Below are 23,632 nucleotides of genomic sequence, written 5' to 3'. Positions count from 1 at the left end.
AATGTCCACATTTCAAACTGATGGCCTGTCAGGCCGTGTCGGGCCTCTCCCTCAGAAATAATAAGATGTCATTACTAAACTCAACCCAGGATACCATGTACTGTAATTAGGACAAGAGGGAACATTTTCTAATCAGTGGACATTAATTCATGCTAAATCTCTGCGGAATTCTTTCCAGATTACATATTACTTTTCCATTAATATCAAAAGATTTCATTACGATTAATGTTATTTTAATGACTGTGAAAAGAATTAATCACGGTTCGCCATTTATTATAAATCAGAGCAAGGCCGAGGTATCAAAGGATGTGTCAAGGTGGAGACCAAACCCTTTCAGACCCTGCAGCACAGAGGAGGGAGAGGAGGTGGGGAGGGCTCGTCTCTACCTTCCTCTGCCGAGTAGACGACGGTGACGGGGCTGAAGGACCCTTCCCCCTTGTTGTTGTAGACGCCCACTTTGACCTCGTAGGGTGAGAAGGGCGGCAGGCTCTCGTTGCGGAACACGTAGCGGGCGGCGTCCGGCGAGGCCACCACCGTCTGCATCCAGCTGACCGTGCCCAAGGGCCGGAAGGCCACCACGTAGCCAAAGCCACCCCCGTTCTGCAGCTCCTCGGGCACCGTCTGTGGGCAGGGACAAACAGCAGCTTCAGCACACACCGACCTCCCCAGCTGCACCCTGGAGATTCCTCTTGGTCCTCTTCGTTCATAGGGTGGACTCGATGATCTCAGAGGTCTTTTCCAACCTACTTAGCTCTGTGGTTCTGTGATTCTGTGAACACAGCACTGGAGATGGAGGTGTATGAGGTCCTACTTCACATCCAACCTGAATTCATCCCACCCTGCCTGCACCAGAGCCTTTCTGCTCCATGAAACAGGAAGCAGCACCTCCAGAAGACACTTCTTCTAAAGCTTATTTCCCTTCCCTCCCTGACTAGATGGGGCCTCCATTGGTGATGTAATTTTAAGCTTTGTGAAGAGCCTGAGGTTTGCTGGGGTGAAGCAAGGACACAGTTCCTGTTTCCCCAACACATGTGCAGCTGCTCTCATGCCTTTGGGATCACATGTGAAGCCCCAAAGAACACACCCTGGACACACTGACACTTCCTACTCTCAGGCTTGCATCCCCCTAAAAAGCTGCATTAAACCCAAAGGTTCCAGTATTAAAATAATCCATAATTATGGGCCACTGTCCCACAGATGTCCATGGAGCTTCAGCACGGGTTACTGCTCGTGACTGCATCCTACTCTGTATTGTAAGGCTCAGAGCACATCGTCAAGAAAAGGCCTCCGGACGTTTAAAAGAGTAAAACCACTCTTCTGTCAAAATACAAATTATATTTTGTGCAAATTACATCTCAAGCCAATGGCTGATGTTCTGGCCATGTGTGTTTTTGAAACATATTGCAGTATCTTTAGGAGACACGGCGTAACTAATTAGTCCAACAGAGGAGGAAATTTAGCACATTGAGCTGTGTGGTGAGGACAAAAACCCATTTATAGGTTTTTAATAACCTTAAAAATATCTCTGGCGATTCATTCTGCCAGCTTGGTCAGAAATAGTGCTAAATGGAAGTGTTAGCATGTCTAGTGGAGTTCATTATTAGGAGAAATATGCCAGCTGCATCGCATCACAACATGGAAATACGAGCAGACAAATGACTAAAGTTCTAACCCCATCTGCCTTAAGGAATATTAAACATTTCTCATCTCTGCATCTCCTCTTGCTGGCTGCCATCAGCACCAATGAAAGCCAGCACGCCTCGTGCTGGCTTTTAACTGTTTGCTGCCTTCTGTCCCAGAGAGGGTGAGGGAGGAAGCTGGGAGCCAGCCACTGCCATTCTCCACCAGGTCAGGATGTTCCAAGCATATTTTATCCCTCGGGTGGCTCCTGGCCATCCACAATTTGTTGTATGCAAGTGCTGGGAGCTGAGCCGGTGGCAAATCCTGCTGCCCACGGTCCCTGCCCAGCACTGCCCTGCCGGCTGCCCTGCCCGGGGGCTGGGGCAGGGACATCCTTTAGCTCCACCTGAACAGCTGGGCTGTTTTTGTCACACAACCTGGGCTGGTTTACTGCCAACCCTTGGAAATTCACAGAAGGTTCACTGGGGGCTGGGTTGAGACTCACCTCCCAAGTAATGACCAGCTCTGACTTGCTGCCTCCACCTCCACTCACATTAGCTGGGGTCACCTCGGGGACTGCAAAAAAAGAGATGCAGAAGATGGATGTGACAGCTTTGAAACCCAAAACCCACAGGGAGACAGAACAGAGCTCTGCAGCAGCAGGACACTGCTGGCCTTCCCTGCTGGCACCAGGAACTGTTAAAATGACTAATTTGCCATGGCAAACAGCACATTAGAAGTATGTCAATAATAGTATATTAAAAGTATGCCAATTAACTTGTGTATTCAGTCTCTAATTGTTTAGTTTAAACATTTGTCCTCCATAAAAAAAGGCTTTTATTTATTTTCCTGTTTCATCTTCGGTTCCGTTATGGACTCCAACAGAACAGAGGAGCCAAGGGCCAGGGCTTTCCTACAGCTCAGGGATCTCTTGGCATTTATTCCACAAAGATTTCACCCTCAACTCCTCTGCCCAGCACTACTTACGAGCTTCTTCAGTTCTTCTCTTCTCTGAAGGCCTGCTGGGTTCCCCAATCCCAATGAGGTTGGCAGCCACTACTCGGAATTCGTACTCCACCCAGGGGTTCAGCCCCACCACCGTGGCTGTGAACGTCCTGCCATCGATGATCTCTGGAACTGGGGATGCAAGGAAACCCACTGGGATATTAAAAACTGCTGGGAAACAGGCACAGGGAAATCTGATTTCCTTAAAGGTGAGGGCTTAACACAAATACAAATAAGGATTGATAAACTTTTTCTCGTCTTTCTAAGATTTTAACAACTGCAAAAAAGTCAAAGAGGCAGCATTAAAACACAGTGCTTTTAGCCCAGAAATTCCTGCCATTAATGAGCTGCTCCAAAATTGCCACAGTTTGGAAGCAGAGTGTCAAAACAACAGGTTTGGAGGGGCTTTATTTTTCTCTTTTTAAAACACATGGTTGTCTCTGTTTAATGGTTACTGGAACAAAATTAACCCCTGACGGAATGAGCAATTACATCATGGGATTTTTTCCTCTATCAGGGAAATAATTCTCCTTAAAGATAGGCAGGATGACACGGTCTGTCTCTGAGGGATGTCTTTATAGACCGCAATTACTGTTGTATATCTCCAGCATGGCAACAAGAGATAGGAATTCATTCTGTTTTCCCTTAAGCATTCATGAGAAAAATGGGTGAGTAATGGCATTGACTGCACCCTAAATCTTTGGGTTGCCAAACCTGGAACTAGTTAATAAGAGCAGTGCTCTGCAGCCAGGGAAATTGCCTTTCACATCAGGGGCCAGAGCTGGTCCAAGCAGCCCTGCATGGGTGCTGATGGATGAGTTTTCCATCCGTGGAGCTCCCCATGGGGCAGGTGAGGGCCTTACCTGTGCTCACTGCCTGCCACCCCACTGAGAAGGGGGTGCGTGCCTGCACGACGTACATGGTGATGGGGCTGTGGTTGTCTGCCCCCGGCCGCCAGGACAGCTGGGCCGTGGTGTCCGTCACCTCATCTATGGTCACAGCCTCGGGGGGACCCGGGGGACCTGTGGGATTGCACGAGAATGGGAGTGACTCAAGGAAGGAGCACTCTGGTCATCTTCTCCTCCTGGGGACAGAGGTAACAGGGTCCCTGCAGAGCAGCTGGGGCAGCTCCAGCTCTCCTTGCCTGGGTGGGACTGGGAGGCACTGTGGGGATGCATCAGCACCATGGTGGGAGAGACCAGGATGTTCTGCCTCACTGCTGGGGTGATTGAACCCGTGAAGCTCTGCAGGAATCACCAGCCAGGGAGAGACCCCTCTGCTCCACCCCATGGCCATTGCTGCCCGAGTGGTGCCTGAGGTTCAGTCTGCTCCCATCTGAGAATCACAGAATGGTCTGGGCTGGAAAAGACCTGCAAGCCCATCCCATCCCACCCCCTGCATGGGCAGGGACACCTCCCACCATCCCAGGCTGCTCCAAGCCCCATCCAGCCTGGCCTTGGACACTGCCAGGGATCCAGGGGCAGCCACAGCTGCTCTGGGCACCCTGTGCCAATGTTTTAACACCCTTGATGTTTTTAGGGAGTGACAAGATCAGTACTTTTATCATCGTCAAGGGTCATGTCCCTGTGAAGAATTTAATATTCCTCCTGCTTATGAGAACCAAGAGTAGCAGGGACAGAGCAGCACCCAAGTCTGCCTTCCCCAAAGTTAACAAGTGGGAAAATATAAATCAGATTTCTCCTAAGGATCCAGGCTCAGGGCAATTAATTACAGCTCTGTTAAAGCCAAGCTTACACATCACCTCTGCATGGTAACGAATAGATCTTGATATATCAGTGAGGTCACTAAATCACGTTTATTTTTAACAAGAATAACATCTCTTGGCAGAAGTGCAGCCAATAGCTGGGTGCTGCTTCTGCTGCACAGTTCATGACACGAACGAGCCCAGTGGGTGCAGGGCTGGTGTTGAGGACACGAGCAGGTACTGGGGGTGTGTGGGCTGGGTCTGTTCTGGGAGCACATGAAACACTTTACATGCTCTGGCTGCTGTTGTGAACCCCAGCGTGAACCAGAGCTTTTTTCTCAGATTAATTACAAGATGCTGGGCTGTCCCTGAGCCCAGGGATTGCAGAAGGTAGGAGAAAAAAAAAAAAAAAAAAAAAGGAAATTTTATAACACCATCAACAACAGTAACAAAATTCAAATACCTCTTACAATCAGGTCTGCAGCAGCTGAGAGCTTGTCCACACTTGTTTGCACCATGCAGACGTATTTCCCTGCGTGCTTCAGCTGGATGCTCCTGATCATCAAATCACCAGCTGAGTCCTGCTGATAAAGTCGGGAAAAGTGGTTACAATTACTTTTTAATGTGCCCTAAACATCATTATCACGTGAAGGACACTGTGACTAATGGATTTACTTTATGCTGGCTGATGACAACACCAGTAATGCAAGCTATGGCCTGTTAAAATGATGGGAGTCTGCCTGGAAGGGAAGAGAGGGAGCACCCCTAAAATCCTGGCTCCTCCAAGGGGCAGGGGAGCAGGGTTGGGGGCTGGTAAGCACTTTCCCCACTAAAACAACTTGACAGTGTAGGACAGGTTCACTCTTTTTCTCTCTGGAGATCCGATTTTTACCCTCTCTGGCATCCAGAGGCCCAAGTTGTGTCTCCATCTCTCCTGCAAGGGAAGCCTAGCCCAAATCTGGAGATATCAGCACTAGTTTCATGGCTTTGTGTCCCAGCCAGCATTCTGATTGCCCAGCATTTTTGTGCTGAAGATCCTGAGAACAGCACTCTCCGAGGAAATCTTGCATCATCACACACCAGCAGTAATTTGTTTTCCAAACGCCAAGTGCATGTCTGATTAACTGTTGAATAGAACTAATCAGGTTTCTGGACGTTTTGGATGCTGAGAACCTCTCTGAATTTCTCCCCAGACACAAAGCATTTGATACATTGGAAATCTCAGGGTAACCTCGTGGTTGTGGCCTTTGGACTGAGGAATATTAATAAAGTTTGTAACTTTAGCTTTATGGGCCAAAACAGGAGCAGTCACCCCAAAAAGCTGTTGCTGCTGCTGTGAGCCCTGGGCATCAATCTGTGAGTTCATCTTTTAATGATTCATTTTTTAAGGGGTAACAGCAAGGCTTGGCAATTGTATCTCCTTTTCCTTTCAGCACCGAATTCCACTCGTGACAAATGTAAACATGGGCTGTCACTGAGACCTGTGGCTCTCTAAAACCTCCCTCAGAGCAGCATGCAAAACCCTTCCCAGTTTTCTACCTCTGCTGAAAGTTTTCAATTTCTTTCCTCCTTTTTCTCACTGCCTTCATCCAGTTCCTTCCGTCAGTCACCTTTTCTACATTACCCACTTTGTCAGATTTAATACTTACTCCTCCTACCCTTTCAAAGTGATCCCCATCTTTCTCAAAGTCTATCAGGTGCCCATTGAATGACCAGGTGAACACAATGTCCAGGGAGTGATCGTGGGACACCTGACAAGGCAGGACGATGCTTTCCCCAACCGTGACATCCATGCTGAAAGGAGACACCATGACCCGGGTTGGATCTACAGACAACAAAGAAAGAGGGGAAAAAAAGGATTATTCTTGTTCTCCTGAGGAACAGAGACACTGTAGGGCTGAGAGAGATCCTAAGCAGTGATCACTTAGGAAGGTCCTTAAATCAACAAGTGAATTATTCTATCTTTGGGTTTATCCTTTCTCTAGTTGTTGGATTAAAACACTATTAATAAACCCTCCAGAATCCTCTTCCAGCCACCATCCTGATGAAAAAGGAGGAAAGAAAAGGCTGGAAAAGAGTGCAGCAAATCTGAAAGGTTTGATTAAAACTTTTAATCAGAGATTCTTTTATTTGAATCTTCTCACTTCAAAGAGTTGTTTCACACTCATGCGTTGCTCACCACGGTTATCGAAAAACTATTCTGTTGTTCCTAAATTAAATGTAAAATCCCCAAAACTGGAACAAAAAGGGTGCATTAAAGCCAGGAGTTTTTAATCTGGTTGTACCTGGCAAAGGAAAGATAAGGCTGAGATTATTGTTATGATGTTTATTGAGAACTGGCCACGCTCTGTGATGGATGGCTTCACAACTCAAATCCTTTCCTTGTGCAAGGAGGATCCCCACAAAGAATAAATATAAATGATGAGTGATACCAACAGAACCTTCCAGAGCATGGATGTGGTGCCAGACAGGGGCATTTAGGGAGCTGAAGCAGAAGGAAAGGTCCTAAACAGGACATTTCCAAAGGGAATTCCCCAAACCTGGATCTGTGACGTGGCAGGTTCTGTGTTAAGCACAGGCAGCAGCTCCACCTGAGGCTTCAGGACCAATCCCTTTCTCAAGCTGGAGTTCCACAGCTCCTTTGCCACTGGTTTCATTGTCTGTTTTTCACTTCAGTGTGAGCAGAGAGTGGTGGCACAGAAAGATGAGCCATGACACATTATGCAGACTCCTGCTCCTCGTCTGTGCCTGTGAATTCCCTCTGCCTCTAAAGTTAACATTTCTCTTCCATTTCTGTTGACAAAAATGAAGCAATTTTTTGCTACAGGGCCTCAGAGGAAATGAAAAGGAGGAAAAATATTGCTTAACAATGAGACCAAAAGTCTGAAAATCATACAGAGATAGATATTTTTGCTTATTGCAAAAAATCCACTCAGCACGGCTGTCATGCTAAAATAATACCAGCATTATTCAATCTCTGGCACACGACACCAAAACCTTCCAGAGCCTATTGCCCACCTGCTTGATTCCCTGCTAAAATAACAAAGATACAGCAACAAAGATATGGACTGGGCAGAACTACTCACCGAAATCCAGGGGATGCGAAGCTGTTCCTGGATTTTCAACCTTATCAAAAGTGTACAGGAGGTGGTGAGAAAGATTTTGTTGCTGTCTAGAGAGATTTCAGATCAAGTCCTCAGGGACTTGGCTGTATTATCTTGGACAAATCTAATTTGTCTGTGTTTTGTGTTCACTTTTGACCAAACAGAGGAGCTCTTAGAACAACCACAGTAAGTGTTATGATACTTAATTAATCAATTAATTAATAAATTTAATATTTCTCAGGTGTTTATAAACATGTGAAGAATGAAGAAAATAATGACTATAAATATGTAGAATAGAATATATAATTGTACAGAATTTTAGAATATAGAATAGATTCTAGAGTGGAATTCTGGTATGTAATTTGTATTTTAGAATTCTATACAATTATATTGTAGAATATATCAGATATATAATATATATTAAATATTCTTTATAGAATAATGATATTCTAGAATATAGTTAGAATATTATAGGTTTATATAAACACATAGAATATGAAATATAATAGAATTCTAGGATTTATATTCTATATAAATATAAATGATACCAAGAAATGTGTGCTTGCTGAAGGCCAGAGCAGCTCAGCACAGCTCCTGCCAGGAACTGCGAGTGCCTGGTGCTTCTGAAAATACCTGCAGGTTTCATGGAATTGTGGAATCATTTAGGTTGGAAAAGATCTTTTAAGGTCACCGAGTCCAACTGCTCCCCCAGCCCTGCCAAGGCCACCACTGTCCCCTGTCCCCAAGTGCCACATCCACACGTCTGTTAAATCCCCCCAGGGATGGGGACTCCACCCGTGCCCTGGGTAGCTGTGCCAGGGCTGGACAGCCCTTGCCATGGAGAATTTTTCCTAATATCCAGCCTCAGCCTGGCCTGGCGCTCCCGGGAGGAGCACCCTGGGCTGGCAGGAGCGCAGCTGGATGTGCCCCGTGCACACGGGCAGGGACGGTCTGTAGGTGTCACTGAAGGCTCGGGGAAGCAGCAGAGCTCCCTCCCAGCCTTCCTTCCACGCCGGCACTCTCAGGAGGACGCTCTTAGTGTGACAGAGGCGGCGCTTCCCAGTTTTCCATGTTTTTCCCAACCCTGCTGTTGCCGAGCCCGGGGGCTCTGAGCAGCCCGAGAGCTCCTGGGGATGGTCCCCGGCTGGAGCGGCTTTACAAACACACTGGGACCTGCTGTAGATAAAGCCAGATGCGGAGAGGTGAAAGTCGCAATGGGAGGAACCATAAATTCCGTAGGAATTCCACTGATTGACACAGACTGTTGCTCACCCGAGGCCGTGCTAAATCCCTGGACTTAGAGAAAAAGAGCAGAGACACAAGGAAAAGGAAAAACGGGGAGGGTACACATTGGAAGGGGGTCTGTATTAAGCGATTTGGAAAGTCTGTGCCTCTCAGGTACCTCAGCCCATGGGGAAAGAGAGAGCGAATGGGGCCGGGAAATTGGGATAAAAGGAGGTCGCATCCTCCAACAACTTGGGAGACCCCAGGGGAATGCCCCATGGCCTCTCCCTTTATTCGAATAAAGAATTCCAGGACTCCTCTGTCTCCTTTTTGGACATAAACCCCTGGTGTTTGTGGATTAATTTTCCCGACTCCCTCGCGGCCACACCAGCTCAGCTCTGGGTGCCCAGCTCTCACCCAGCCTCCCTGGTGGGCTGCACTGGGGTCACCCGAGCTTGTCTCACCTCCTTTAGTCCTGCCTGAAACCCCGATTTCCCTGTGTCACCTCCCTTGGCTTTACTGCTGCAGCGCAGTGCCGAGAACCTGGGGTCTTTCTGGCTGATTAAGTGGATTTGGTTTATCCTGTGAGAGATTTTAACAAAGTTTGCTTCTTTCCTTAGAAGAAACGGAGTTGAGCAGCAGTTCCCATCCGTGGGAAGGCTGTAATTGCTTCCCTTCTCTCTTTTATCAGCTGCCCATAATCAGCCGTGAGTACCACCCGCATCTCCCGGCTCCTTTCGGGATGCTGGGTTGCATTTCGGGATGCATTTCCAACTGCACCCCCCAGGCTGCAGGATTGAGGGCAAGGCCTGGGGATCACAATGAGCCAATGTGCGAGGAAACCACCCGGCTCGGCCCTGCCATTGATCGGGTGTCCATCGGGAGGGATGATTTGTTTAGGGCAAACAGCCCCGCAGCGCCGCGCCCGCCGCTTGTGGCACACGGGGGGCTGTGCGTGCCACATGGATCTGCGGGATGTGGCACAGCGGGACACGGGCTGCAGTGGCACCGCAGAAGTGACACAGACCTCAGCAGAGCCTGGCACTCGCAGATAATGCTTTTTTTCCCTCAAAAAACTAGGTCAGTGCAGAGCAGCTTTTGAGTGATGCGGGAGGCGCGGGGAGAGCCGGTGTCACAGATTCGGGGCCCGTCAGCAGAATTCCCACTGACCACAGGGCTTTTTCCAGACCTGCCTGCGTTAGGTGGACTCAGCATCCCGTGCCCAGTTTGGCTCGGCCCCGGGGGCTGCGTGAAGCACTCCGGGGGATGGATTCAGCGGGGCCTTGCAGGTAAGGGTATCACAGTCGTCAGCAAACAATGGGATCTGCTGTGGCAGCCCTGGCTGCTGCAGGAGCACAGAGTGTCTGACTCCTAAAGAGACGGAACTGGAACGTGCTCGGGAGATGCAGCTCCTGTTGTTGGCCTCGAATCGGTGCAATTGAGCATTCAGAGACAGATTAAAGAGAGAAGGGATAATGTCAGCGTTTCCAAGGCTGGGTGCAGCTAATACCTAAATGCTTATTTAGACATCTATCCCAGCACACAGGAGGAGGTCGAAAGAGAAGGAGCAGAAGGGAATATTTGGGTTTTGGCATATTTATCCAGCATAAAAACCCTGAAGAAATCAGAACTACCCCCCCCCCCCCGCCCCCAAATTAGGAGTTCCTTCAGACTGTCCTACTTCTAAGGGAAATTTTCCAAAGACTTATTCCTTCCTGTCTCCTTCCAGCCTTGCCTTCATTCAGGTTTGCACTTCCATGCTGCTGGGAAGCTAATGGGAATGTTGTACAAGATCCTACAGAACCACGGAGGAATTAAGGTTGTAAAAGACTCCAAGATCATTAACTCCAAACTTCAGCCTATTTCGAGGTCTGCAGTACTTGCCCCTCTCCCCTTCCCTTTTTGCCTGAGCAGCGAACGTCTGTTGGAAAAACTCCTGACTGCTGATATTCCTTGTGAGGACCTGGGAAGATAAGCAGCAATTTCCAGTTTGATTAACCAGCTAATTACCTAATTCTCTCAGATTAATGTTACAGTGTTAAAGATCCAGATATATTTTTCCTTATCTGCATAAACCATTTCCTGTACAAGACTTTCAAGTGTGTTTTCCTTGTAGATGAACTCTAACTCGAGCATTTGGGACTCATTTTGCCTCTTTTTTTTTGAATACCAGCATATTTACCAATTCCATTTTGGCTTTTATCAGCGGGAATTAATAAATGCATCTCAGATCAATGTCCTCTATTTGCAATGACATTTTACATTATTGTATTGATTCCAAGGCAAATCATGTCTGGAGATAATAAAAATCAATCTCAGAGGATCTGGTTTCTATGAGCAACCAAAGAATCAAAGTCCAATACATGAAAATACTCAATCAGTCTCTATTTTTTTTTCTGTTTGTGAATGAAATATTTATCCTGGACCATAAAGTCAAAAGCCTCTGAGACCTGACTGGTGAAACTGCTGGGAGCTCTGAGTGCTCTGTCATCAGACACTGGGATGTGCAGGAGAGAGGAAAATACAGGTCTGAATTAAAGAGATTAAAACCCAGTGAATGACTGAACACATAGAGGAATTAGCAGAGCAAATTACAGCTGAATAGATTGAGTACTTCATGGGGCATGGCCAAAACTGAGATTAAAAAGAAATGGGGAAAAGGTTAAGTATTTACAGTATTTGGCCTTTAAAATATCCCACCTGTGAGCTGTGATGAGTCACACAGATGCTTTCAGGAACAGGCACTTGGTTTTATGCCAATATATCTCTTTTTTCCTACAATCAGCTATTACACACATTCTTAACAGGAGATTCTGCAGCATTTCCACCCTCTGGTGTGTGCTGTGGCAGTTCAGCCTAATAAAATATAATCCTATTAAAAGGAGACACTATCAATTTAGAAAAGGGACTTGAGGCCCGGGACTAGAGTCACTTAGCTCTGATTTTAGAAATAGTTGTGATTAGTGATTAGAGCTTTCCATGTCATCAGGCAGCACTGATCTCTGCACTGAAGGTAGTGAGACATGGCCTTGTATTCAGCAGGGATTAGGGAAGGGAGGGATGGAACACCTGACCTTTCCTGGAGGAGCACAGACCCAATTCAGCAACACACAGGGCTCAGCTGGCCATTTAGGCCATGCTAAAATTGCTTTGCTGAAGGAGGATCCTTATCTTGCCACTTGTTTGGCTTAAATCTCCCCACAGCAGTGTGGGGACATGGGATTACTTTGAGCTGGGAGCCTGAGCCCCTTTCTCAGGAATTCTCTGTGAGGGTGGGCAAGGCTGTTTTAAGAGGAGGGTTTGGCTGTTGCTCCCTGTGGTCTGTTTGTGCAGCTGCTGCCCTTCCAGGAGCAGCAGTTTCCTCCTCAGCTTCACTGAAGCTCTTCCCACAGATGGAAAACTCTCTAAACTTGATGGCAGAACCTCCCTCCCAGGATTTAAGGCCTCCCACTGCCCAGACAGGGAGCGAGCAGTCAGTTCAGGGGACTGCACTTCTGCACACCCCAAGCTGCATTGTTTGTGGGGCTGAATGATAAATGAAGGGTAATTTAAATCTGAAACCACATTAAGAATGGGCCTGCACGGGAGGATGCTGGGGAGGGGGCTCCCTTTAGAGCAAATTCAAGGACAAAATATATGAAAATACATCCAGTGCAGTGAGAGTGCAGGGAGAGACGAGAGGACACAAGACTCCACTTTCACCTCCATTTCACCCAGTGCAATGCAATCTGATCAAATCAAGCTCTCCCTGTACAATTGTCACAAAGCAAATCACATGTAATGGGCTCTGGAGATGACAATCAAACCTCAGGGAAATTTCCCACTCAGGGAAATTTGTTCTTGCTCTTTGCAGCAGGATGCAACAGCGCCTGATTACACCAGGAACCCCAACATCCTTCTCCAGCTCTGCACTGCAGACTAAAATAAAACCCACTTCACTCCAGAGCTGCCTCAAGTGAATCTCTGTATTTGACAAACGATCCAGGTGCTGGTGACAATCTCTGTGGATAACCCAGGGAATTCAAGGTGTCACCTTTTGTGGGCTATTGATTGCAACGAGCTGATATCCGTCTTTTCAAGTATGGAATAATCTACTGTCATTGCAGGAATGATGGTCGTCGCACAGAGAAGGTTAATCAGATACAGGAGAAATCATATCTAATCTGTGATAAATTGCCAGTCACTCAGGGATCAATCACTGCTCTCCTTGTACCACAACCCAGGGGAATTGTGCAGGTGTAATTCCATGGAGCCCATGGACACAGTGCCCAACAACATTTTTCCCCCTGGAACAGCTCCCCCTGTGCAGTTTGTGCATCCATGGTGTTTTCACATGTTTTGAATAGTAATGGCCATCAATCAAAAATTTCGGGAAGCAGCAGAGCAGAAAAAAATGGAACATCCAGGCACTCAAACTGCAAAATCATGGAGTGACTGCCACAGTCTTGGCATTTTTAAGGCACAAGTATGTATTTTAGGCCTTGCTCACACTGATTCTATGCCTGTTGCCCACCCTCCTCACCAGCACCAAGGCGTTAGGAATTAGCTGCCATGACAGAATAAATCCCAAATTAAGAGTCATTAGGAGCAGATACCTCTTGAGCTGTCAAACTTAAGGAACAGCCAGAAAATCCCTGGCTGGACTTCCCAGCTTCCCAGTGAATGATCCACAGCTTAAGCATCCTTAATGTCACGCAGATCAAGGCTTGCTTGTGTCATCCATGCCTTGGGATAAGCCAGGCTTGGTGTCCACAGCATTTATCAAGCCCAAGACATTCATCTTCCCATGTGCCACTTGTATCAGGAGAGGGATCTGGAGGGGAGCACCTAGGGATACCTCTGACAACAGGACAAGTTTTTCCTATTTTTTTCCTATTTTTTTCCTATTTTTTTCCTATTTTTTTTCTACTATTCCCTTTAAACCTGTGGCAAACATGCATTAACAAAAAGTGCCCGCAAGTTTAAGTCAAAGAAAGCACAGCAGCTGCAAACCTCAGGATTTTCCAAGTATCCAAAGAACCGAGCCAAGGAGACATGGAAAGCAAAAGCAGGGGGTGATTTCAGCTCTATTCCCACAGGGAGTGTATCCCAGCTGCCCATGGGGAGCACAGCAGGGACCCAGCCCCTTAAACACCAGTCTGAACATTTAGACTTTGGATCACAGCCAAATGTGAACAATTCAACTCAACAATTCCATCAAAAAGAGAATTAGATGAGCAAAAGAGGAGGAAGAGTGCCAAATGAAGAGGAAGGTTGCTCTAGCGTGGGCACAGGCTTGGAGTAATTGGGAATAAAATGAGTTCTCCTCCTCACTTTCTGTCTGACCTTGAGCAAGTCATTAAAAGTCTTGTGCTGCCTTATTTGCCCAGCCTGTAAAATGGATCCGACCTTCATTAGAAACTGTTTTGTCTCTCTGTACCACTGTGCCCAGCAGATATTTTTATTTAAGATGCACTTTTTCTTGCATCCCCATTGAGACCTCCACACCAGTGCGAGCGAGTCTGACACCCAAACACCTATTACTGAACAAACAAGGGAGAGCAGAACCAACCAAACAAACACTGAAATCAAATTTTCTGGGCCAAGGTCTCATTTGTTTCCTGGTGAAGGTGAAATGGTCTCACGATGCCCTGTACTCTCTCCTAAGGAAGTGACTCATTCTAATTAGTGGCACACAGAGAGGACAAACCTCACATTCTGAGGGCTGTGCTCCTGCTTTGCTGCCTTGTGGCTGAGCCCTGGTTCTCATGTCAGGGGCAGGATGGAGGCAGGATCACAGGTGAAATGAAAATAACAACCCCCAAGACCACCCCTCATTATAACTTCCTCAAAATCCTCAGCTCCTTCTCTCCTGAATAAATCTTCCCCACAGAGCATCATTAAAACGTGTCCCTGACATTTCTCCTGTTCCATGGCATTTTGCCTCAAATTAGCCACGAGTTTTTCTTATGTAAATAATTCCAGGGCCAGAATCAAGATCCAGCTTGGAAAGACACCCTCAGAGAGGTGGAGGAACAGCAGCTCCACCTCTCCTTTCAGCCTGGTGTCAGTGCTGGGTGAGCTTTGCTGGGGTCACTCGTGGTCTGGAGCATTTCTCCCAGACACTTCTGCTCATGGCTCTCTCCTGCAGGGAATGATGTTCATTGTCAACTGCATCACACAGTTTAGCTCCCAGGACTAATGGATTTTTACAGAGACTTTGCATTGTGCACCTAGGACAGGAACTGAATTTTTCACTGCTGAAATACTGCTGATTTCCTAAATAAACTCTCTATTCAGATCTATTCACAACGAGTCTGGAAGAAAACACAGCACTAAACCCTACAAATTGGATTGGTTCTTCATGGCCCACTTAAAAACTTCAAATGAAAGCAAAATTCATATTCAAGTGTGTGTGTGACTGACAGAGACCAAGACAACCCACCCAACACATGGCAAGTCAGTCCAGTGACAAAATTCCATGTATTTCAGAGTCCACCTGCTTCTGAGCCAGGAACATTTGTATTTCTGTCATATTCCCAAATGCCTGGCTGGAGCACAGTGATCCAGGACACCTAGAATGTAACCTACTCCATTTGTGTTCTCTCCTCCCTCATGATTTTGGGATAAACACAGGAGACTCCTGTCTCTATATGATCTCCGATGGGATTGCTCATAATCTTGCACTAAAAAAAGGGAAAATCAGGTCGCAGGAGTCCCTAATATTGAAGCAACACCTCCCTCTTGTTCAGCAGTGCTTTAGATACCCCCTGATCTGTCAGTCCCAGGCCTTATCCAGGTGCCACCTGGCTTTTATTATCTGATAAGGAACTCTGGGTAACCTGTTGGCAATCCAGGCTCAGGGAGAAACGCTTCCATCAGCCCAAATCCTCTGCTAAGCTGCTTCCAAAAGTGCTCCTGAGAAAATGCACAAAAGGGCTGGGATTTCCTCAGCCACTGTCCCAGAGTCTTGTCTTCAACACTCTCACCCTTCCTCCTCCTGTGACAGAAGATGTGCTCTCTGAACACTTCCTCTGTCTCTGATGTCAGAAACATCACCCTCAGGCCGGTCTGCTCTGAGTCACTGATTCCAAGGATGTAAAGTTCACTTTCCCTCTTTATTCCCCCACACTGCTTCCTTCAGCCTCACCTGAAAGAGATCTCCAGTCACTCCCCAGTGCAAGTCCTGTTTAGATCATCATCCCCCCCATCCCTGTCCCAGTCACACTGAATTCCTTTGGGATGGGGGGAAGTGGCTCTGGGGAGACCTTCCCCCACTGCCACAGCAGCACCATGTGCTACAACGACCTCAGTTTTCTCTGTTTTACTGTTTTCCCTCGGAGTATGACCCTAATGCACCCAGTATTCGTGGAATTCCCATGGACCTCCTGCCTGGCAGTTCATCCCATGCTGTGGAACAAGGACAAGCTCTCTGTACCCTCCCCTGGGATAAAGACCAATCTGATACATTAGTACACTTAACCCATGGTGTCAGCAGGCTCAGAACCCGGGACCTCCTTCAGCAAGGAAGAGATGTGGGACTGCATCCCATATAACCTTAAACACAACTTAAGATGTTAAGTGCAGCTGTCATGTTCCATTTTCTGGGAACCAGAGGAGTTCCACGGAACTAAAAGCTCAAGGAGGCAGACCTTCCAGTGCCTGAAATTCCTGGTAACTCCACTGCAGGGACACACAGAGCTGCAGGGACTGAGATCTGGCCCCTTATAGCTGAGTCCAGGGGTGGAACAGCAGCATGAGCTGTCAGATGCCAGAGCTGGGCACGGGAGAGAATATCCTGAGTTGGAAGGGACACCTTCCACTATCCCAGTTTGCTCCAAGCCCTGGCCAACCTGGCCTTGGACACTTCCAAGGATGAGGCAGCCACAGCTTCTCTGGGCACCTTGTGCCAGGGCCTCACTGCAAAATAATTTGTTAATTATGATTTATGTCCAATCACAAACATAAACACACTCACACCCATTGCCTTTGCTTGGATTTCAATGTGATCTATGGCTGCGTTTTAACCACCCTGGGCTTTCATTTGTATTCAAAAACTGAAAAATATTTTAACCTTTCTGAAATGCACCATGTTAAAATAAATGGAAGCAAGTTAATGAAAACTGTTAATTAACCTGCTTTTGTCTCATTAAAAGTCTGTGTTTAACCTATAGGTCATCTCCTCTTCCAGCTGATGCATGGATCTGATCTTCAGTGATGAGCTAAACAACCCAACCTTTTATTGACGATGCAGAACTCCTGAACCTCCTGCTTTTTTGGGAGAGGTCAGAAAAATTCCTGGAACAAAAGTGCTGAGCTTTCAAAGGCATTATTCTAAACTTTTTTTTCCTGTGGCAAGAGAGGTTGCAATAATGCTGACCCTGCAGTACATGGTGGGTTTAAGGTAAAACTACAGAACAAAAATACTGTTTTTCTCCCCTCTACAGGTTATTCAGACATAATGGTTGAACTTTTCTAAAAATACAATTTTTTCCCACTTTATGTGCTGAATCAGGTGTATCTATAAGCATCAGCACTTGCTCTAGCGTTGCTTCCATTATTTACCTGAGCAATTACCAGTTTTAAGACCCTCAATGTGCCTGAGAGTTGGCTGGGGCTTGGAGGGACAGTGAGGAGAAAGAAGGTGGTGGGAGGGAAGGGGGGGCAGAATCTGTGGCATTTCCCACGATCCAGAGGCACCATTTCACACCAGCTGCAGGGCCTCCATCACAACCACACAGGTACCTGGAGAAGCTGCTCCGTGGGAGTCCATCCATCTGTATTCCTGCTTTTAAAAATATCACTCCAATAATGCTGGAGATTAGTCCAGGACTGGCATGAGAGCAAGGCAGGAGATCTATGCTTTTTAATATCAAGCTCTTCACCAAGACAGCTTTTATCATGTTAATGGCTAAATCACACTGATTGTAAAAGAGCCAAAATGAGGCAATTAGTAAGGCCTGTGACAGCCCCAGCCAGTGACACACAAGGTTTGCACTGGGAGCCAGATGGATATCTTCAATATATTTCTTATTGTCTGCTTGTGGTAATATGTTCAATTAAACTAAATCAGCACTACAGAAGAACCTCTGAATTGCCTGAAAAAAAAAATTAATTGTCTGCTGCAAATTTAATGAAGCCTAACACTTGTGTTATGTTTACAAGTTTTATTTGTTACGAGCAGTGAGCGCTTACAAGGAAAAAAGAAACTCCGAACTTACTTCATTCAGCCAGCCCTAAGAGCAGCCCATTGGTGTTTGATTTCATTACTGGGATTTGATTTCATTTACATGTCTCTGCCATTTACTGGTTCTGGCCTCAGCAGCTGACTGGGTTTTACCTCTCCCCAGTATGAAGCTGAGAGCTCTCGCTGTGCTGTTTGTGCACAGTTCTGTGATTCAAGTCTGGCTCAAGTGTTTGGCCACAAACCTGGGATAGGACGAGTGCCCAGAGGGGCCACAGCTGCTCACCCTGACCCTCAGCATCATCATCCTCCTCAGGGTGTCACCGACCTTCCCCTGCTCATAGATCACAGCACTTGTGGAATCACAGGACCATGGAATATGCTCTGCTGGAAGGGACCCACAGGGATCATCCAGTCCCCAACCCCTGGCCCTGCACAGACACCCCAAAACTCCCACCCTGGGCATCCCTGGCAGCGCTGCCCAAACGCTCCTGGAGCTCTGGCAGCCTCGGGGCCGTGCCCATTCCCTGGGGAGCCTGGGCAGTGCCCAGCACCCTCTGGGGGAAGAACCTTTCCCTAAAATCCAACCTAACCCTGCCCTGGCGCAGCTCCAGCCGTTGCCCAGGTCCTGTCCCTGTCACAGAGCAGGGATCAGTTGTGTTTGACAAGTTCACATTCAGAAAATCAGAAGCCAAAGGTGCCTCTGAGCAGCCCAGGGAGGGGAGGCTTTGGGGAAGGCTTGACAGCACAGGAGGCATCTGCTTCTCATTTTGCCACTTCTGTCACCTCAGAATAATCACAACCTTTTAACTTCAATAAACTGTCAGAAAAACAGCGATGTTAACAGGATACACAGCTCTTTCCTCTTCCTCGGGGTGCTCTGGGGATGACCTGATTTTTCTGATGACCTCAGGTCCTCACCTGAACGGAGCTGGGAGGAAAACCTGGCTTTACCAGTCCCAGGTGTAACAAGCTTGGAGGGGATGCACCTGCCAGTGCTGAAACTCAAAGCTGAGCCCCTCACTCCTGCACAAGGTGATGTGGCTCAGCATCACACAGCAACCTTGGCTGCCTGGCAGCTGCAATGAACAGGGAAGTTGCCTGAAACTCTAAAACACTTGATGAAAGCTTGTGTTCCAAGTGCCATATGGAGAAGAGCTCTTGCAGGCTGCAAGGACCCTGAGGTAGCTGCTGGAGTCCAGCCCCACCATCAGCTTCTGCTTCAGGATTTCCCACCCAGGGGTGGTTAAGGAGATCCAGCAAAGTGCAGCTCAAGCACTGGGGCTGCCATGGTTGAGGGAGGGAGGAGCAGACGTGGTGGATGCACAGCTCTCACATTTATAATTGTGCCTTTCATGCAGTGCTCTGGGTCATAATTTTACTTAAACCCAGCAAAAGAGCCTTAATTGTGTCCTAGAAATAATTGGTGTCAGTGGAAATAGTCCAATTAGAGTGGAATATTTTCCTTCGCAATTTCACGGCCAAAGATTATGGCTTTCCTTGTCAATTGTGAAAATCAAGCCTTTGCTGCTGGTTGTGACTCAGAAGTCAAGAAAGGTTTTTCCTAACTTAGAAATAAGTTTTATTTCTTAAACATGAGAATGCTTTACATGTTCTCATGAATAAATCAGAGCCTGCACAACTCCATGGCACTCTCTGAGCTTTTTTTGCCTACAAATCCCCGATTTAGAGATTCTGGAGAACAAGGTCATATCCTCAATTGACTTCTCCTCCATGAAATTTTTTAAAAAAATGTATTAGACCCGATAAGGAATATTCAGTCATGTCTGGACTACATATAAATACTGTGTTCAGCAAATGCTAAACAAAATTGAAGAATAATGAAACTTCTTTTGATGGTTTCAGAGTTGAGTCTCTATCCTGGTTTTGACACCAGCTGAACACAGACCTCATGTGCTATCCAGGAAAATTACAAAAAGCCCAGAAAATATGGACAACCCTCAAGTGCTGCTCTGGGATCATTCCTTTAAACTCTGCCTCTCTTTTTTAAATTATATTTTCTGCTTTCAACAGCAGGTGTCACTTAACCAGGTCCTTTTCTAAGGGCTGAGGCATAACCAACATGAATTTAAGATCATGTTGAACGATGAGGAGAGAAAAATAAAGACTTTGCATAACCTTAAACACTGCAGGAACAAGGCAGAGCTCAGTGACAGAGGGGCCACTCGTGTTTCAATATGACCAACCACTGAACCCAGAATATGGGTGGGAGGGATGAAAAATGCCTGCAGCAGCTCTCTAGGACAGCTTTTCCACAGCAGCAAAGCAGAAGCAATGGGGGAAAAATCAGGGAGGTCTAGAGAGGCTCCTGGGAATGGGGACAGCACTGAAATGGGTCAATAGATTTCAGTATCTGCTGTAATTTCCCCTTGGTTCGTGTTAAAAAAACCCCAACATCTTAATGTGTGGTTTACTCTTCCTCTTGGGGAAAAATCTAAAGCCCCACTTGAAGGAACTGATATCCCACTTACTCCAAAGTCACTTTAAACTCAACAGAGCTGAGAACAGCTGGCAAAATTCAGTTATTGGAGTTCACTGATTAAAAAAACCCCACAACCTAAACCAAACCCCACGGACACGAGGAAAGCACAAGACAAATTCCAAGCAATGAAGTTTCAATTCTGCTCAAATGATGTTGAAACAGAGACAACCACAGGTGGCAAGAGGGGACCATCACATCCCCCTGCCACTTTCTGCAGAAGGCAAATGCTGTGTCCTAAAGGACTGGAACAAACACAGCAAGAATTCCAGGTTTAAAGGCAGCAACATTTGAAGTCTCTGAAAAGTTACTCGATAATGGGCCAGAATTTACAGTATTTAATCAATTTCAACTGCAATGCAGCGCTTCAACGTTCACACAGAGGAATAGGCTCGGAATGAAAAATGTGCTATTTTATAGGAAATAATTTGAATCACTGTGCTGGACAAAATCAAGACTATCAGTCTATTCAAGCGTGAGGGAAAAATAACCTCCTGACATTATCTTTGTGTTCTTTTTCTGCTAAAGTGCTGCAGATTCCAGCCAGCAAAAGTTCTCCTGCTTTTACTGCCTTGAGCCCTCCCGTGACAGCCCAAACGAGACGAGCTCACAGCAGTAGGAAAATGTTAAAGGTGCATCATAATTAAACAGGAAAATAAAGCCATTGGAACTTGCCCTTGTCAGAGATGCACCAACGTGACCGGAATTGCTACACTCCCCCACGGGAGCACACAGGCACCAACTCTACCAAGGATTTAGAGATCAATTTAAATAAAAATGTATTTAAATAGATGTATTTAGATATAGAGATGGATTTATAGCTGAGCCCACAGCCCAAAGGGAAGCAGATGTTTGGGAAGCAGCCGTGGGTCAATGGGGGGACCACGATCCATTCACCTCCAATGTCCCCAAAGCAAAGCTGACCACGGCTTAAATGAAAGCTATTTAATGTGTCTGGGAACATGTCCCACATGCCAAGCACTTTCTCATCCCAAAAAGAAGCAGTGGTGACACACAGTGATCAGCTGCATTCCCATCACCAGCTTGTTTGGGCTGCTGCATCCACACCCCACCTCACGTGGGTCCCACTCCCTGGGATATCAGCACAGGAGCCCCTCCTGGTGCTTCCCAAATCCAGAGCTTTTATTGCAGTGCCTTGGAATCAGTTTCCTCTTTCAGCCTGCTGCTGTACCAGCCAGTTGATATCACTGCATTAAATACAAATAAACTCGTATTGTACAGACTGTGCCTGTTTACTCTGTTTGTCATTTAATCCCCCGGTACTCAGAGAGTCTCTAATCTTTCTGTATGTTGGAAGAATTGAACATTTAGCCTCAAGTACAGGAAAAAATGAGGGAACAAGATGGAAAATTAATATTTATACCATACATGGAAACACACACCATGTTTTACAGAGCTCTGAGCACTGCCTTAGAAGGAGCTGCTTCTCCAGCCTTACAAACTCAATCCTGCTTTTTAATTTAGAGGTCAAACTGTACATGCAAGTTTCTAAGATTTCAGGTCTTGGAGGCCAAGAGGCTCTCATTTAGCACCAGCCAGCAGAACAAACCCAAAGTACAGCTGCACTGGTTAGAAAACCACTGGGGTTCACCCAGCCTGACAGCAGAATGTTAATACACAGCCCTATGGGCACCTGTCAGAATTTGATATTTTTTAAACTGTCTACTCATGCATAAAATGCATATTTATTCATCCCTCTCTGGTTGTTTGCCAGAGAGTTATTTTAAGCTCCTTGGTTCTGGTGTAACATACTCCTCTCCTCCTCCCATCCTTGCCTACGCTGTCTCTGACACTCGGCATCTCTCCCTGAGAAAGGAAACTAAAAGAAAAATAAGGGTAGCCTGCAATATTAATGGAAGAACACAAGAAGGTTAGGAAAAATGTCTTGACCTTCACAGTTTTTTACTCCATGACATAAGAGGAGTTAGAAAAGAATGTAAGCATACCTTAAGGTCAAAAACCACATTGGCTGTTCAATTAGTCTTTTTGTACACCACAAAACTGAGTCAAAACAAGGAATTCACTCATGTTTCTGTCCAAACTCACACATGTTTTACTTAGGGCAGAGAAACTCAAGCATTTCACTCTATAATACAATATTTTACACAGTTCATTTGGAGTTCAGAATAGTTTCTGCTCTTTTATACTTTTTATGGGCCAGACTTGGAAACTGCATTTCTCAGTTTGCTGTTAATATCCACATCTCAGCCTTAAGAGTTTATTCCCTGCTTCATGCACATGCATCACTGCCATTAATGCAAATGGAATGGAGTCAAAACAGAGCACTGAGCGGGGAAAAAGCCCTCACTAATCCTTTATAACCTCAGTGTGCAGAAAAGCGATTTGTGGAGCACAGGAACACAGAGATCAGGTACAACAGCTACCGAGATTTTCCTGGGAGCTACAGGCTATTCCTTGGGCCTAGAGGAAGGAAAAGCCAGGGACTGCAGAAGCTTGACTGCAATAACAGAACCCAATCACTCCTGCTGCCAACAATTGGCTTTTTTATGGTGGGAGAAGCAGTCCCTGAACTGCAGCCCCTGATTCTTCCCCCTCGGGGTCTTGCAGCACGTGGAAAACCAAGACAGCCCAGCTGTGCCCAAGCTGGAGCTGAACAGCTGGAACCCCACCCTGGGCCGTCCCTGGGCAGCCTGGGGAAGGGGCTGGGGCTGGATTGGCCGTTTTGCTCCCTGGTTTTGCTCTGGGACAGACAGAGGCTGATCACAGGCTACCCAGGGAATGCCCCTGGATCCCTGGAAGTGTCCAAGGCCAGGCTGGACGGGGCTTGGAGCAACCTGGGATAGTGGAAGATGTCCCTGCCCATGGCAGAGGGGGCAAAATGACCTTTAAGGTCCCTTCCACAATTTTGCTAATGGATAAAGTCCTCTATGTTTGGGCTCCCTGAGCAGCCCTGTCCTGGCTGTTTGCTGCAGGTGCCTCCTTAGGGAAACCCAGGTTAGGAAAAGGCAGAATCAGCTCCTACGGAGACCTCACTCTGGTCTTCACTTGTCTCTGTTCTTGTTTTCAGGGACCAGCATGACCAAATGCCACACAAGGGACTCATAACAACCCCAAACCCAAAGAATTGTTGGGGGCCCTATGCTTCCCTACAAGGTTCAGAAAATCCCAGACTGGCTGGGGTTGGAAGGGACCTGTGGATGTGTTCCAGCTATAAAAACCTTGGATTAAAACCTGCATTGAAACATTTTAAGTATTTCCTGTATACCACAGAAACAGTTGACAAGGAGAGCCTCTAACTGAGTATGATCCATCACTGCCAATGTGTGAGA

The 23,632-nt window shown here is 46.7% G+C and overlaps 1 protein-coding gene and 1 long non-coding RNA gene across 9 annotated transcripts in view; one reads left to right on the top strand and one right to left on the bottom strand.

Moving 5' to 3' along the window:
- Positions 1-23,632, bottom strand: part of LOC138117671 (contactin-4) — a 270,719-nt gene that overhangs the window by 5,624 nt on the left and 241,463 nt on the right. For 6 of the 8 annotated variants that reach the window (XM_069028195.1, XM_069028193.1, XM_069028194.1 and 3 more), the window contains 6 exons: positions 5,980-6,155; positions 4,794-4,914; positions 3,489-3,647; positions 2,608-2,757; positions 2,126-2,196; positions 387-621 (listed from right to left, as the gene is read on the bottom strand). In XM_069028195.1, the coding sequence (XP_068884296.1) occupies positions 387-621; positions 2,126-2,196; positions 2,608-2,757; positions 3,489-3,647; positions 4,794-4,914; positions 5,980-6,155 (912 nt within the window). The remainder of the gene's footprint in view (positions 1-386; positions 622-2,125; positions 2,197-2,607; positions 2,758-3,488; positions 3,648-4,793; positions 4,915-5,979; positions 6,156-23,632) is intronic. The other 2 variants (XM_069028191.1, XM_069028192.1) reach the window with 2 other exon arrangements.
- LOC138117673 (uncharacterized) lies at positions 9,482-10,994 on the top strand. The gene is made up of 3 exons (XR_011154770.1): positions 9,482-9,738; positions 9,846-9,947; positions 10,388-10,994. It is a non-coding gene; the product is annotated as an uncharacterized lncRNA (long non-coding RNA).

The sequence above is a fragment of the Aphelocoma coerulescens genome, chromosome 12, assembly GCF_041296385.1.
Source record: "Aphelocoma coerulescens isolate FSJ_1873_10779 chromosome 12, UR_Acoe_1.0, whole genome shotgun sequence".
In the NCBI taxonomy this organism is placed as follows: Eukaryota; Metazoa; Chordata; class Aves; order Passeriformes; family Corvidae; genus Aphelocoma; species Aphelocoma coerulescens.
Note: the sequence above shows the minus strand (reverse complement) of the source record. Positions and strands in the feature narration are given on the sequence as shown.